Source organism: Rhodamnia argentea, chromosome 1, assembly GCF_020921035.1.
Source record: "Rhodamnia argentea isolate NSW1041297 chromosome 1, ASM2092103v1, whole genome shotgun sequence".
Taxonomy (NCBI): domain Eukaryota; kingdom Viridiplantae; phylum Streptophyta; class Magnoliopsida; order Myrtales; family Myrtaceae; genus Rhodamnia; species Rhodamnia argentea.
Window position 1 is genome coordinate 2195376 of NC_063150.1, and position 13571 is coordinate 2208946.

General features: G+C 44.3%; 1 protein-coding gene and 1 pseudogene across 1 annotated transcript; one reads left to right on the forward strand and one right to left on the reverse strand.

Annotated features, from left to right (window-relative positions):
• Positions 1–3242: 3242 nt before the first annotated feature.
• Positions 3243–7634, reverse strand: LOC115743291 (cellulose synthase-like protein D1). The gene is made up of 6 exons (XM_030678014.2): positions 6811–7634; positions 6020–6449; positions 5533–5913; positions 5074–5449; positions 4561–4960; positions 3243–4390 (listed from the first exon to the last, which is right to left on the reverse strand). Exons 1-6 carry the CDS (start codon positions 7419–7421, stop codon positions 3433–3435), a joined length of 3156 nt encoding a protein of 1051 aa, XP_030533874.2. The 5' UTR covers positions 7422–7634; the 3' UTR covers positions 3243–3432.
• On the forward strand, positions 7491–10280 carry LOC115743290 (annotated as a pseudogene).
• Positions 10281–13571: the final 3291 nt, after the last annotated feature.

Below are 13571 nucleotides of genomic sequence, written 5' to 3' on the forward strand. Positions count from 1 at the left end.
CGGCCTTCAAAGTACAATTATAGATCACCGGAGCACCCCGGACTCCTAATACTATAGCTACTACTCTCCATTATCGGATGATTTATAAGGTCCAAAATCATGCCATAGATCTTAATCTTCCCAGGTTCGAAGATGCCCTATTCATCTCTGTTGATTGTAATCAAACTTCTTGTATTCATGTGCCCAAACAAATCCCTAGAGACCAGCTTCTAAACTTCTTCCTAATAGTTAGGTAACCAACTATGAGAAGCTTTACCAGAATACCGGACCAATCCAGTCCTCAAAACCCCAATTTATCAAAAAGAAAGATGATATTGTTACCATCAAGTTTATCAAGGAAAAGGAACACTTCTTCCGTCTTTTCTTCCTTTCCTACTATCTTGTGTTTCACCCCTTGTCTAACTAATCCAGTTAGTATGGAGTGCTCTGATATCAAAAAGGAAGTGAAGACAAGCATGAGCCTGAAGCGGGTATGTTATCCTCAATACTAGGCTCGCCAACATTCAGAGGACTACCTTTTAGCTTCTAAGCTCAACCTTCAAGGTGCCAGAAATTTCCGATTCACAAGTTCCAGTCAAGGTGGCAAATGAAGAGCATACTAAACCACATCATACTACCAAATTAATAAAACAATTTTATAAATCGAGGAAGCATGCTTGGATGAGAAGAAGAGAGGAGTATTTAGAAACCCATTGAAAACTTCACACTGGTATTCAAAGAAGGCTAAGTATGTAGGCAAAGTCCGCTTGGTTACATGATTCGAAAGGCCTTATATAGTTAAAGGAGAAAACTACTGGACAAAAATACAATTATACGGATATGCAGATCCGTCGACACTAGTGGACAACAACAGTACATAATAATGACTCAACAACTTTTGGCAGACATGAACCAATTATTACAGACATGCCATCACAGTTTGTCACTCCTTTTGAGATACTGAAAAGCCAACAAAAGGACGTAAACATTGCAGCACTAAAGCATGCAATTATGAGGGAGAATAATTAGCATCATCAGAGTCTAAGCTATCCGGACCATCCCTTTCTCTCTTATAGGCATGCAAAAGACGTTCTTCTTCATACTTGTCTATTTTCGCATCCAGTTCGGGATCTGGCTAGATACCCCAATAATTGGAAGTAGACAAAATATCTTGAGAGCTGGATAGACTATCCTGGGTGCTTGATGGAATATCCTAAGAGTTGAAGGCATATGGGTCTTGATAGAGTAGTCCTCCCCATAGATCTTGAGAATCCATATCCATTGAAGAGTTCGGCCGATATTGATGAAAAATTGCAAAGCTTCTTGGGTGCTTTCTTGCATATGAACTTGATCCCATGAAACATATGTTACATCTTATGGCTATAACCAGGGGTGTCAAAAAAGCCCACACTAGAAGGGTTGGCCCGACCACGAAAATTCACTTAATTTTCGAGCCTTTTTGGGTCGGGTTTGGTACTCGGGCCGGGCCCGACTGCCGCCTGACTTTTTTTAACATCAATGTTTTCTTTTTAATTTAATTTTTAATTTTTATATTCTTTCATTTGATGGGTTTGTTAATTAATTTTGATTCCAAAAGAAGAAAAAAAGAATCAAACTAGAATCGGCTTTGACCGGACCCAACCTGGCCCGGCCTGGGTCGGGTCGAGTCGAGCTCGGTGCTGTTACATTTCGGGCTAGCTCGGGCCAGGCCGAGATCCGGCCCGTTGACACCCCTAGTTATAACTCTAGGGGAATAGTGCGATTCTCTTGGCACAAGATCCTATGGAGATTCCAATATTCACAAAGATTTGATGAGAAGAACTTGGTAAGGTTTTGTGAATACGAGCAAATTGATGACTGGGTTGGGGTTTATATGTGGTTGTACCAACATCTGTTGCCTCATTTCTTACATTTCCTGTGTTGGTGATAAATACCCATGGTCTATGAAAAAGTATGATTGTATGTCTCTCTAGTTCTGGTTTTCCTTGACGCCGATGTAATCCGAACAATTCTCTCCAAGGGTAAAGAGGTTGAAACCAAAGTAACATGTCAATCATGTGTTTCTGGTTAGTGTTGTCTCCCAAGAGGGCTTTGGACAAGGTTATAACGATCTTATCTATGGGAAACTCGATCGCTACTACGTACAAGTTAAACATGGACCAAAACATCCATTTGAGTTCTTCAAGAAAATCAAAGTATGGAGTCCATTTCAAAGGCTGAATGAATGGACAAGTCGAGTGAAGGCCATTGGGTCTTAACATTAAACCACCATAATCTTTAAAGATTTGGTAATGATAATGCCAAAACTGGGTTTTGAGATTCTAATCAAGTTGATTGACTCAAATTAGATCTGGAACATCTGGAGGGTACTTGTGGGAATTCCATTGGTTTTCTCTCGGGTCAACAACATGGAAGTTGTCTCGCATGGGTTCTTTTTTGACAAACATGTTGATTGAGGAAACCGGTACGAGCTGTTAATTGTAGTGGAATTCTACGTTGGACGTAGCCCTAGTTTAAGTGTGAATCGGGATAAAACCTTGTGTTTTAATATCTCTTTCTCGCTTTTATGCTTATTTCGTTGTTATTATGGGCATGTTTTAACATTTAACCCACTTAGGACTTCCTTGCATAAACAGAGATGCATCACCACCGATCTTGGCCGGCAAGCAACCGAAGCACTTGTTGTCCAGCCTTGCTCACCCGTCTTCCCCTTACTCAGCTCTGATCTAAGTAAAGCCATCTCCATCTCTTTGTCTTCGTTTTTTTCCTTGTCTCGGTCTTCATCGTCTCCCTCTAGCCTCGACCGTGGATCCTCCCTGCCTTCTGCTTCAATGCCGTGCCTCTGCGACCTCGATTTGAGGCCAACCAAAGTGCTTGACCAACGAACGAGCTCGATTCATGGTCACCGGAGCCCAAAATAGGTTTGAGGTGCTTCGGTAGCCTCTGCGACCTTCCTTCATCTTCTTTTTTTTTTTAGTTGCAATTGATTTCTGCTTAACTTACAATCACAACAAAGGGAAGATTACAATGAATTCCAACAGATCAGGCGGCATATTAGCAAATATTTCGAAACAAAGGGGGTAAATTTGTAACTGTCCAACAAAGGCCAAAACTTGAGAAGGTGATTAGAATTCTGGGCCCTGTTCAGCATCTCCATACAGACCAGATGATATACCTCATCGTATATATACTGTTTATCTACTTCGACTACTTCATTTACACACCAAAGAGACGAAAGTTTTTTTTTTTTGGTAAGGACCAAAGAGACAAAAGTTGAACACTACATTTTGCTAAACAATGAATCATACAAATCCTCTCACTTCCGATCCGCCTCGGTCGCGATTGAGCCTCTTCCAATCGATCGCCGAGGACCCCATCCGAGAAATGCCCGTTCTTTCCGGTAATGTACAAGTAACTAAGTTTCAAATCCTTTCCTTTTCCTTCCTATTGCGACTAGATTTGTATATTACCACCAGAAGCAGTTGGTGAATTATCAGGAGGGTTGATTGAGATCCAGAGCAGGGAGACTGTGATTGAGACCAGGCCTGACCAGACATAGACAATGGTCGGGACTCGCCCTCTCCTGCCCATCAGCCCCTTGGCGAATGGATACATGTGAGCCAACACCCAGAAGCTGAAGAACACCCCTCCTAGGAGCTTGCTCCACTGCGGGATCTCGCTGTAGACCGTTCTCGAGAACCCGATCACAACCGACACGATATTGACCACCATGATGGTCAGGGGCATGATGAAGAGGCTTGTCCACTTGACGACGTAGAGGTCGGCATAGATGTCGTCCTCATCCTCGGCGGTGGATTTGCTTGTCAACGTGAAGGAGATCTCGATGCCGGCTACCACCTTGAGCAGGCCCTGGAGGACGGCGGCAAGGTGGGCGCTCGTGCCACCTATTACCCAGAACTGCTCATTCCGCCACCATTCCTCCAGGCCCACCCCAGACCACTTCACTTCGAGGAGGGAGATGAGGCAGAGTGTGATTGTGATGATGAGCAGATATGAGAGGAAAGAGATATTGAGGCTTTGGACAATGAATTGGCCCGAGAAGAGGGAAAGCGCGGGGAGGAAGCAATAGACCGAGAGGAAGACCGAGGTGAATGGGTATATGCCGACGTTTAGGTACGCAATGCGTTGCAGGAACTTGAGGCGGCGGCTCCCGAGCAAAGCATTGTTCCGAGAGAAGAAGATCTCTACGGATCCTGTGGCCCATCGGAGCACCTGGTGGAGGCGGTCCGTGAGGTTGATCGGTGCAGAGCCACGGAACGCGTCGCGCTTTGTGATGCAATACACGGACCGCCACCCGCGGTTGTGCATACGATATCCAGTGACCACGTCTTCCGTCACCGACCCGTAAATCCATCCTATCCTCGAACCCCATTCAGTCTTGTCTTCATACCTGTTAAAGCAAAAAGAGCAAGGTTACTACAAGAGGCAGATGACAGTAACAGTTTCTTAAAAAGTCAATTGGAATTGAGTCTTGACTTAAATACAGTTATTGCCTAGTTTCAGATTATTGGAAAGCTTATCACATTATTGCAATGACGAACCAATATTGAAAGCAACTACCAGCAGGAGATGACAGCCACTGCCTCAGCAACTGTAGGCGCGTCCAATGGCGGGCGAGGAAGGAGAAGGGCTCCAGGAGGCCTGCCGTTCTTTATCGAGATATGATCAGCGAGCGGTCGCCCCTGAAACTCCGCAATGGGAATCGATTCGGTGAGCATGGATGAGTTTCCAAATTTCTTCGGCAAACTTAAGTCGGGGTGCGACGTCAGGGGCTGCGTGTCGGAGTCCTCATCCTCACTTTGCATCTGAACATTCTGAGCCGGAGTCTTGATTTGTCCAAAGAGACCTTCATATTCGTTTGCTCTAGGAGGTAGAAACCCATAAAGTGCAAATCGCCGGAACATACAACCGGTTCCCACGTATACTGGCCCTTGGAGACCATCGAGCGCTCGCATATTACCTGTCACGGTCAAGATCAAAGATAAAACTTCACATGTAGATCTGCAGCAATGCTCATAGTTCGGTATGTCACTGGATTAAGTGATTCTGTCAACCCCACAAGACTGACATTACCATCAAAGAAGACGGTGTTGTGATTCGCATATCGATCCGATGGATCGATCCCTTCGAATCTCTGTGGAAACTGAATGTAGCAAATCCGATCTCCACCACGGTCCATCATGAAACACATGCCCTCCTTTATAGCTTTCGAATTGTAAATATAGTGGTCGCAATCCAAATTGAGTATGAAGGGTCCGTTGGATAGGATCGCGGAGGCTCTAACCAAGGCGTTCATGGCTCCAGCCTTCTTGTTGTGGTCGTACCCAGGTCTTTTCTCCCTCGACACATATGCAAACATTGGCAACCGAATGTCGATACCTGAGAAATCCAATTTCTTCTCGTCCGGATGGCCCAACACAGGTTCGTTCTCAGGGACCTTACTCATTATCTACATTGTGGGCAAGAAGAGAAATGGGAATTGTGTTCAGTGCTGAATCGAAATGCTCAGTGATTTGATAATTAGATCGTTACCTGCAATATCCCAGCATGGTCTCCTTTAGTGTGATCGGTGCCCGGATTGAACCATGTCCCTGGCCAATGAGTCCCGTCGGCCATCCAGGTAGCCTTGGTGACCTTGATCGGTTCCTCCGGCAAGACTCCTCCATTCTTTTCCCGGGCTAGCTGCTTCGCTTTTTTTTCTTCTCTCGAATTGTACGAATCGCAGCGTCTTCGTATCACCTCGGGAAGGCCATTGATTCTGACCTTAAATTCATCATACTCCCTCTTGATCCAACGGCGGTCTTTTACGAAATCGGACCGCTTCTTGTTTTTCGTGGGGTCGGATTTCAAACTGAAGTAACTTTCTGGATTTCTAGGCTCGATGTTGTGCTTTCTGCAAAAGGGCACCCATACCTGTTGCATTGGGAAAAAATGGGGGACACAATGTTCTGTAACTTTGTCTTACTTCATTGAATGGATTTGAGCACTGTCGAAATAGTTTATCCAAGTAGAGAAGTACCTGAGCGAAGTTGATGGCTTCAGCCATTGCCTCGAAGGTGAGAATCGCCCCACCGTCATCTGAAATGTAGCATGAAAGCTTCTCGACGGGATAATCAACTGCGAGAATGGAGAGGATCGTGTTGGCGGTGACAAGAGGCGGTTCTTTTTCTGGGTCGGCTGTTGAAACCATCACGTCGACGCCGGGCAAGTCCGACCGGCCATGGGGATTGGACGGGGAAGGCCTATCGAACTTATCGGTGAGGGCCGCGAGATCGGTCGCTCGGTTTATGGGATTGAACTTCGGCAATATGTCCAACAGCCATGAGAAGGCGAACCAAAGCTCGCAGACGATGGACATGCCCCATAGCCACATCGCGTCTTGATTCGGATTCGCGACTCTCCAGTAAAGAAACAGCGACAATGCCACCATCCGCAGCACTATCAGTAGCCTGTTTCCAAACACAGAAAATGGCACAACTCATATTGCATGATCTTCATCTTGATCAACTCTAGCCGAGACATCCAGGAATATCCAGAAATGCATTAGGGGGAAGATCAGATGTACCGTGCTACGGAAAGTGGGGATCTTTTTCTATGTTAGCTATCGGGAATGGGCTCTAACTAGTAGTCGAAAGTGTATATCATGATTTTTCTGCCTATCAGTAAAATAATATGGTGTCGCGACTCATGTTGCTTGCTAGTATGCTTCTGTTGAGATCTCTTCAGGACTAACGAAGCGACATTTCTAGAGCTACCTATGATGTTTCAAAATATGAGTTCATGTCTGAGAGTTTCAGTAAGCATATGAACCTGTAAGGGCTAAGAACGCCTGGTGGAACCTTGACCTTCCTGGTGAGAGGCTTCCAAGGTTTGTCCATGAAGTCCTCCATGCTCATCCCACCATCATACTCATCCTCCAGGTCCTCTTGCCAGTATGCATTCCCAATTCCATACTTCCCTTTGCTTTCAAACAGCCACCGCGTGTGGTCGAAGTCCGAGGTCTGGCTCCTCAGGAGCATTGACTTGTTGTTCGACTTCATCAGGGACAGCCCGCGGTCAATTTTCGCCCCGCCGCTCCCCCCGCCCCCGCCGCCCCCGTCTCCCGGCCGCTGAGTGTCGGAGCCGAACCGGGTCGATTTGTACCCCCTCGAGGTGTCCCTTTTGGAGTCCGCGGACGTGCTCGGCCCCGTCGACTCCGCCATCGGCTGGTTGTCCGGCGTGGGCGGCATGAGCACCGTGTAGTTGATGTAATCGTTCTGGCCCGAGAACTCGCCGGACATGTCCAGCTCGTCGTCCCGGGACAGGCTGACGATGCGACCGCTGGACGTCCGTCTCGAGAACTTGACCGCCTGGGGCGGTCGGCCCGCGGCCGGTGACGATATGGAGGACGATCTTTTCGTGGGACTTGTCGGGGTTGCCATCGTCTGGTTCGCCTCGCCTTTGTTTATTCAATCTTCATCGGTGTGAATGCAAGCCATCTGTGGGATTTCATGGGGATTGTAAGGAGCAATACAAAGTCCTGGGTCATGAAAGTTGTTTCAGTTGCTAAAAGAATTGTGTTGAATGGATGGAAAGGAAGAGTGAGAAGGCCAAGTTTGTTTCCCAATTTAGTGGCTTGCATCTTGTTACTATACTTAGGTTCCTTTAAGAGAAGTTTTCTACCTGATTTCAAGGTTGGCCTCTCTTTTACATTGCCATCATCAACCTCCCTTAAGATTACACTTTTAAGTGCTCCAATCATCTCCCGTTTTCGCTGCAGGGCCACCCCATCTCGAACTTTAACCATCCGCTGCCTCGCTTGAGGACTGCTCGGGGCTCAATCGGCGCTTGAGCTCGCTCATAGTGTCGGGTGGCGTCGAGCAGGTCGGAGGCAGTGCCAGTAATCCTGGGCCGATCGGCGTTAGTAATGGCGATATAACTCAACCAGCACTGAAAGAGCTGAACCACTTGATCAAAACCCGTAGAAAGAAGAGTGATGGAAAAGTGCCGGGAGAAAGATAGTTCATAGAACATGGAGGGTATCCATGTAGAAAGAGGGGTGAAAAATAAAAATTGATGGAACCCGCAGAGGAATTATGAAATGAGGTGAAAGGAATGCGGCAAAATTCTTTCTAAAGATTCCCTTGCTTCAAGAAAAATGAATAATTTGAATGATCACTAATATCGATTGAAATAATTGATCAATGAAGATTGTCAACGAAAATTTATGTCTAAAGGTTTTCAAAAACATTATGAAAATTGTCTGCCTTAGAGCCGACCGCACCATGTAGGGCGGCACCTGCGCACATCAGCAGTTTGCTGTTAAAATTGGCCGAGATAATTATATTGACAAAATTGTAAAAAAGCTTTTGACTAGAATGGCCTCTTCGTAAGACTCGCACAAGCAGTTATTCGAATACACAACCGATCTGTACACCCCGTGTTCGAACCGAGCTTGACATGTTTCAATTGCTGTCGCCGGAGATCAGATGATCGCGGAGATGGAGATAGAGGGTCTTCTTCGGTGATATTTGCAGGTCGAGGATTACTGTAGTCAAGTGGCAAGAAACTGAGCCCCCATACTTGATCTGAATCTGCAATTGATCTGAAGCGGGTTGAGGCCGATGATATCCTAACAAGCATCTTGTGCTGTTGTGAGAGAGATGATTATTGGGAGATGAAATCTCCGGGCAACCTTGAAAGTTGCCATCTTTTGTGTCGCTCTTTGATTTTTCTTTTCCTTGCCATGGCTGTCTTTAACTTAGAAAGTTCAATTGTTTATGCTTGCCAATAGAGCAAGAGGCAGCATTTGACAATGGAAATCCAGCTTGATCGCTCGAGATCGGTCACCATAATGATCTCTTAGTGAGCGCCTGTGGCTGATCACTGTCTTCATGACGGCGAAGATATGATTATTCTTGGGATTCAAGGTAATGATCGTCCGTTCAAACCACGTAAATCTGGTGTCCACAAACCTAGTGCTTACATTGCATTCACGGGTGAAAGAGTAACTGAATAAACATCGAATAAGAAGGTGGCGAAGCTGGTTTCGACGTCGATTGAGGAGAATTCGACTACTTGGAAGGAGAAGAAATGGGGGAATGTTCCTAGAATAGTTTTGGTGGTGACCAAGATTGATTTGTTGCCCAGTAGCATATCTCCCACCAGCTTCGAGCATTGGGTGAGGCAGAGAGCGAGAGAAAATGGGGTGATCAAAATCACAAGTTTGCATTTGGTGAGCGCAGTGAGGAATTGGGGGTTAAAGAATCTTGTAGATGATGTCATTGCTTTGGCTGGGGCTAGAGGGAATGTCTGGGCGATCGGCGTGCAAAATGCAGGGAAGAGCACCTTGATTAATGCAATCGGGAAGCATGTAGAAGGGGGCGAAAGTTACCCACTTGACAGAGGCACCGGTGCCCGGTACCACGCTGGGAATAATTAGTGTCGAGGGGATTTTGCCGGGTAAGGCGAAGTTGCTTGATACGCCAGGGCTTTTGAATCCGCATCAGATCACGCCGAGGCTGATCAGGGAAGAGCAGAAGCTTGTTTATGTCAGTAAGTAGCTCAGGCCAAGGACTTACAGAACTAAGGTAAGCGTGCTTAGACAGGTAGTATTATGCGGCTCGTGCTAGATTTCATTCTCTGCAGTGAGAAGGAAACAAGTAGGATTATGTAGCTACTGCTAGATTTCATTCTCTCTGCAATGAGAAGGAAACATGCATCCATGTGAATGCGAACATATTCTCGCAGCAATCAACTAAGTGGTCAGGCAAGTGTCAACCCTCATTCTGGATAATGTTAGGTTGGGAATTCTTTTGAGCTTCTTTAAAGGGCTGGTTACTAAGGTCGATGTTTGCTACGTTGGAGAAGTCAGTGTAGCGTGATGAATCTACCCTTTTTCACCCATACGAATTTAATTTTTTTGTCAACTGGTTGAAGGTGCCGGTGGGATAATGCTTACCCTTGTCGTTGCCGATTGATTGAAGGTGCTTAGGATTTCTGCGCCATTGAATTAAACAAAGTAAGCAGAAACAATCCGCTTACTCGGGGCCGAGGCATGACACTCGATCAAGTTTGCGTCGTGCGTGTAAGCTTCACGCGTTCCTCTTTTGTCATGACAGGCAGGTCATTCGATTCATATTGCGGGGCTCATGAGGCTGGACATTGAAGAATCATCCGTGGATTCAGTTTAGGTTGCTGTATGGCCGTCTCCCTATCTCCCATTGCACATGGGGAAAACAGAAAATGCGTGTATGATGGTGGAACGCCATTTAGGTCTTGCTGGCCCGACTGCAAATTGAAAAATTGTCAGATGGTTTCAGAAGCAGAGCTCTTAGAGCCAGTTTAAACGTGTCCGGATTTGATTTGTTCGGACTATTATCGTCTTCTTCGTCTTTGCTTCCTTGTTTGAAACAAAAATCACACGAACGAGTTTAAGCCCATTTTAATCTGACCTCGCTTCATGTTCTTTGCATTTTGGCTAGATTGCTTCGAATTCTTCATCTCAGCCCATACATCTTCCGTTATCTCGTTATCATATTGCAGAGGCAATGTTGATTTTCGTCTTTGAGTGCACTGTTTGTTTTGGAAATATAATGAACTCAGAGTCTGTTTTCCTCTTGCCTACCTCGCATGCTAGTGTCAAGCTCATGTGGCAGCAGCAGCTCCAGTATTTTGGACGAGGGATCCTCTACGCACCACGGCGCTCCCACGGATGCCCCGGTGTATCTCAACCATCGATGCATATCTATGTTTGCATACATCAATGATCGAGAATTGGTTGAGATGCCAATGGGAGCGCCGTGCGCGACCAGTCTATGAATAAGTCGAAGAGTCAGAGTGAAAAGAAAGCGAAACCAAGTGATCCTGAAAAGGCTGTTCCTGTTGAGTTATCATCATCGACCACCGATACCATCTCAAATGCTCACGGTAAGTTAGTGTAACAGCAAACTTTTTTGAAAGGTTTTGGAAGGACCAGCTGAGAATACTTTCTCGACCTGGGGTCTTCAAGCAGGGACATAGGCTCAAGCAGCCCAGCAAGACTCGGGTCGCCGGAGTTCAGTTGTGTCTTCTCACTCGAAGTGGCATTTGTGGTGAATAGAAGCGAATTTCGCAGAGAATTCAATGTCAGCGGAATAGAGGAATCCGCTGTTTCAACAGACGTATCGTGCCGCTTTAACTTGTTGGCTGAAGCAACCTGCCGATAGAAAATCCATTCATGAAGTCAATGGCCAACTGCCGGTAAGATCAATGCTTCGACCGAAGTCGGCACCGTCTGGTCGAGCAGCAAAGGCGCTCTTCTGATGCATCTGTTTCGTTTCGAGGACTTGTGTGACGGAAATTACAAGTACATATAGAAGGACAATCTTCTTGTTTCTTCAAAACGATAACCTTTTCGTTTCTTCTGCGCAAGCTTGGTTTTTAGGTGATTCGGTTTTGTTTGATTTGCCTGCCAATCCAAACGGATCAGGCAAAAAACAAGTTTGGTACTTTTCCTTATGTCGGACCGTGTAAAACAGGATTTGCCTGGAAAGTACCAAACACATGAAATAATGAAAAGACTTCATTTAACATTTGAATTAAGACAATCAACGTCCGTGTCGTTGATTAAGCCCTTCTTGCCTAGACAAGATTGTAGCATCCCTTCAATCTGTTTTTAAAAAGAAAGTGTAATAGCCACTTGGACGGAACTGCATTACACTTCTAAGATTACGATCATAACAAAATAATGGATAATAATGATACAAATGGTCTCCGACGTGTAATGTGATCCGTAAACTTTAAATTTATTCAATGCGGTCCATAAATTTTAACCTAATTCGCAATATTGTTCCTAAACTTTTTAATCGTCTCAACGCGATTCCTGTGTTTTTTTGTACATTTTTAATTTAGTTCCCGGACTGTATGAAAATATTCAATGTTATCCATGAACTTGAATTGATGGAATGGCAACATTGAACGGTTTCATACAATCGATGGATTAAATCGAACATATATCAAAAGTCCAAATATCATATTGAACAAATTAAAAGTTCAATGATAACATTACACATTGGCTAAACTTCATGGGCCACATCAAACAAATTTAAAGTTCAGGAATCACATGGCACATTGGGCAAAATCTCAAAGACTACTTGTGTCGGTTTGCGTAAATTCGGTGTGGGATATTTTTTTTTTTTCAAGAAATGTACGTGAAAGGTTAAAATGATGCAACTTCTCCATTCCATCAAACTCACCAAGCCAACCGTGCAAGAAGCCACCCTCAAAACGATCACTTATTCATCGACAAGCAACAAGGCTCTTCAATGATATAAGATTGTTTGTTATTGATGTGTGTTTTTACTACCCATAATTTACTAGTTTTACCTAAGAACGAGCGGCTTTTACTAGAGCAATAGGCAACCCGGCCGGCAGGCCATAAAATGAACGGTCCAGATTGCTTGTAAAATTTTGCAGCGGTAAAAGATTTAACTGTATGGTTAGAACCCTCCACCGTACAAGTTTCCTATTGGCCATTAGACGAACGGCGGTGTGTAAAACTACGGTAACTCGCGAAAATTACCACAACATAATAAAGCCGGGAAAATTAATCGTGAGGCGGAAAAGTAAAACCCCAACAGTAAAAAGACATGTTAATCAAATCTATTCTGTTGGTGAAAGTATTGTTACCTCCTTTCTGGCATGCGACAATTGAGATTAGCACGTTTAAACGTCCAATTTGCACCGGTATGTCACAAGAGTCGTGATTTTCTTTTTATGTTCAAGGGACTTGAAGAATGCTGAAAATGTAAGCAGTAAATTTTTAAATGCTGATAACCTTAAGCGCTGAAAATAGATACAAAAAAAAGTCGTTCGATGATAATTGCGTATTAATAGTTGAATATTAATATGTTTTTTTTTTTTTTGCCAAAGATAGGAGAATGATTAGTATCATCGATTTTTAACATATTGACAAAACCTATCGATAATGATCCTTTTCTAGATTTGGTAAGAAATTGACAATATTCAACTATCAATTTTTAATATCATCGAAATGGCTTCTTAATTCTATTTTCGACGCCTAAGATTGTTCATGCACAATGTCCGGTATTTAGATTTCCAGCACTTAATTTTCAATTTTGCTAAATAGGGCCTAACGCTACATGCCGATTAAGGTTATGAAAGAGGTTTAATATCGCTAATTGATGAATTTTCAATTTTAAGCAATTAATCGGGCCCTTAATTTTGGCTAACTTAAGTTATATAATTTTTTTAATCAAATCTTTAATATATATTGGAAAGATAGCTGTGGTTGAGTAACGGGATATATGTTCTTCTTAGTTTGAAGTTCATTGGATTTTTCAGTCGAATAACCAAAAATAATTAAATGAAATTAATTAGAATTTTCTCAATCCTAATTTTAGATAAATCTACAAAAAAAAAAAAATTCCACAGCTGGCCCCACCAACCAGTTCCCTCCTCCCGGGAAAGAATTTTCGGATTCCCGCTCATCTTTCAAACTCGCCTGAGATTTCACCAAAATTGAGAACGGAGAAGAAATCCCTTTCCTCGTCCCTTCCTGCATCGCTTCCGCTCGCCACCCGATTTCTCTC

What these genes read in the sequence shown, in the direction of transcription:
- LOC115743291 (XM_030678014.2), bottom strand. Translation starts at nt 7,421, where the DNA reads ATGGCAACCCCGACAAGTCCCACGAAAAGATCGTCCTCCATATCGTCA. An exon ending in CAACACCGTCTTCTTTGATG is followed by an intron (nt 4,961 to 5,073) that starts GTAATGTCAGTC and finishes TGACCGTGACAG; the next exon opens with GTAATATGCGAGCGCTCGAT. An exon ending in GTGGCTGTCATCTCCTGCTG is followed by an intron (nt 4,391 to 4,560) that starts GTAGTTGCTTTC and finishes TTGCTTTAACAG; the next exon opens with GTATGAAGACAAGACTGAAT.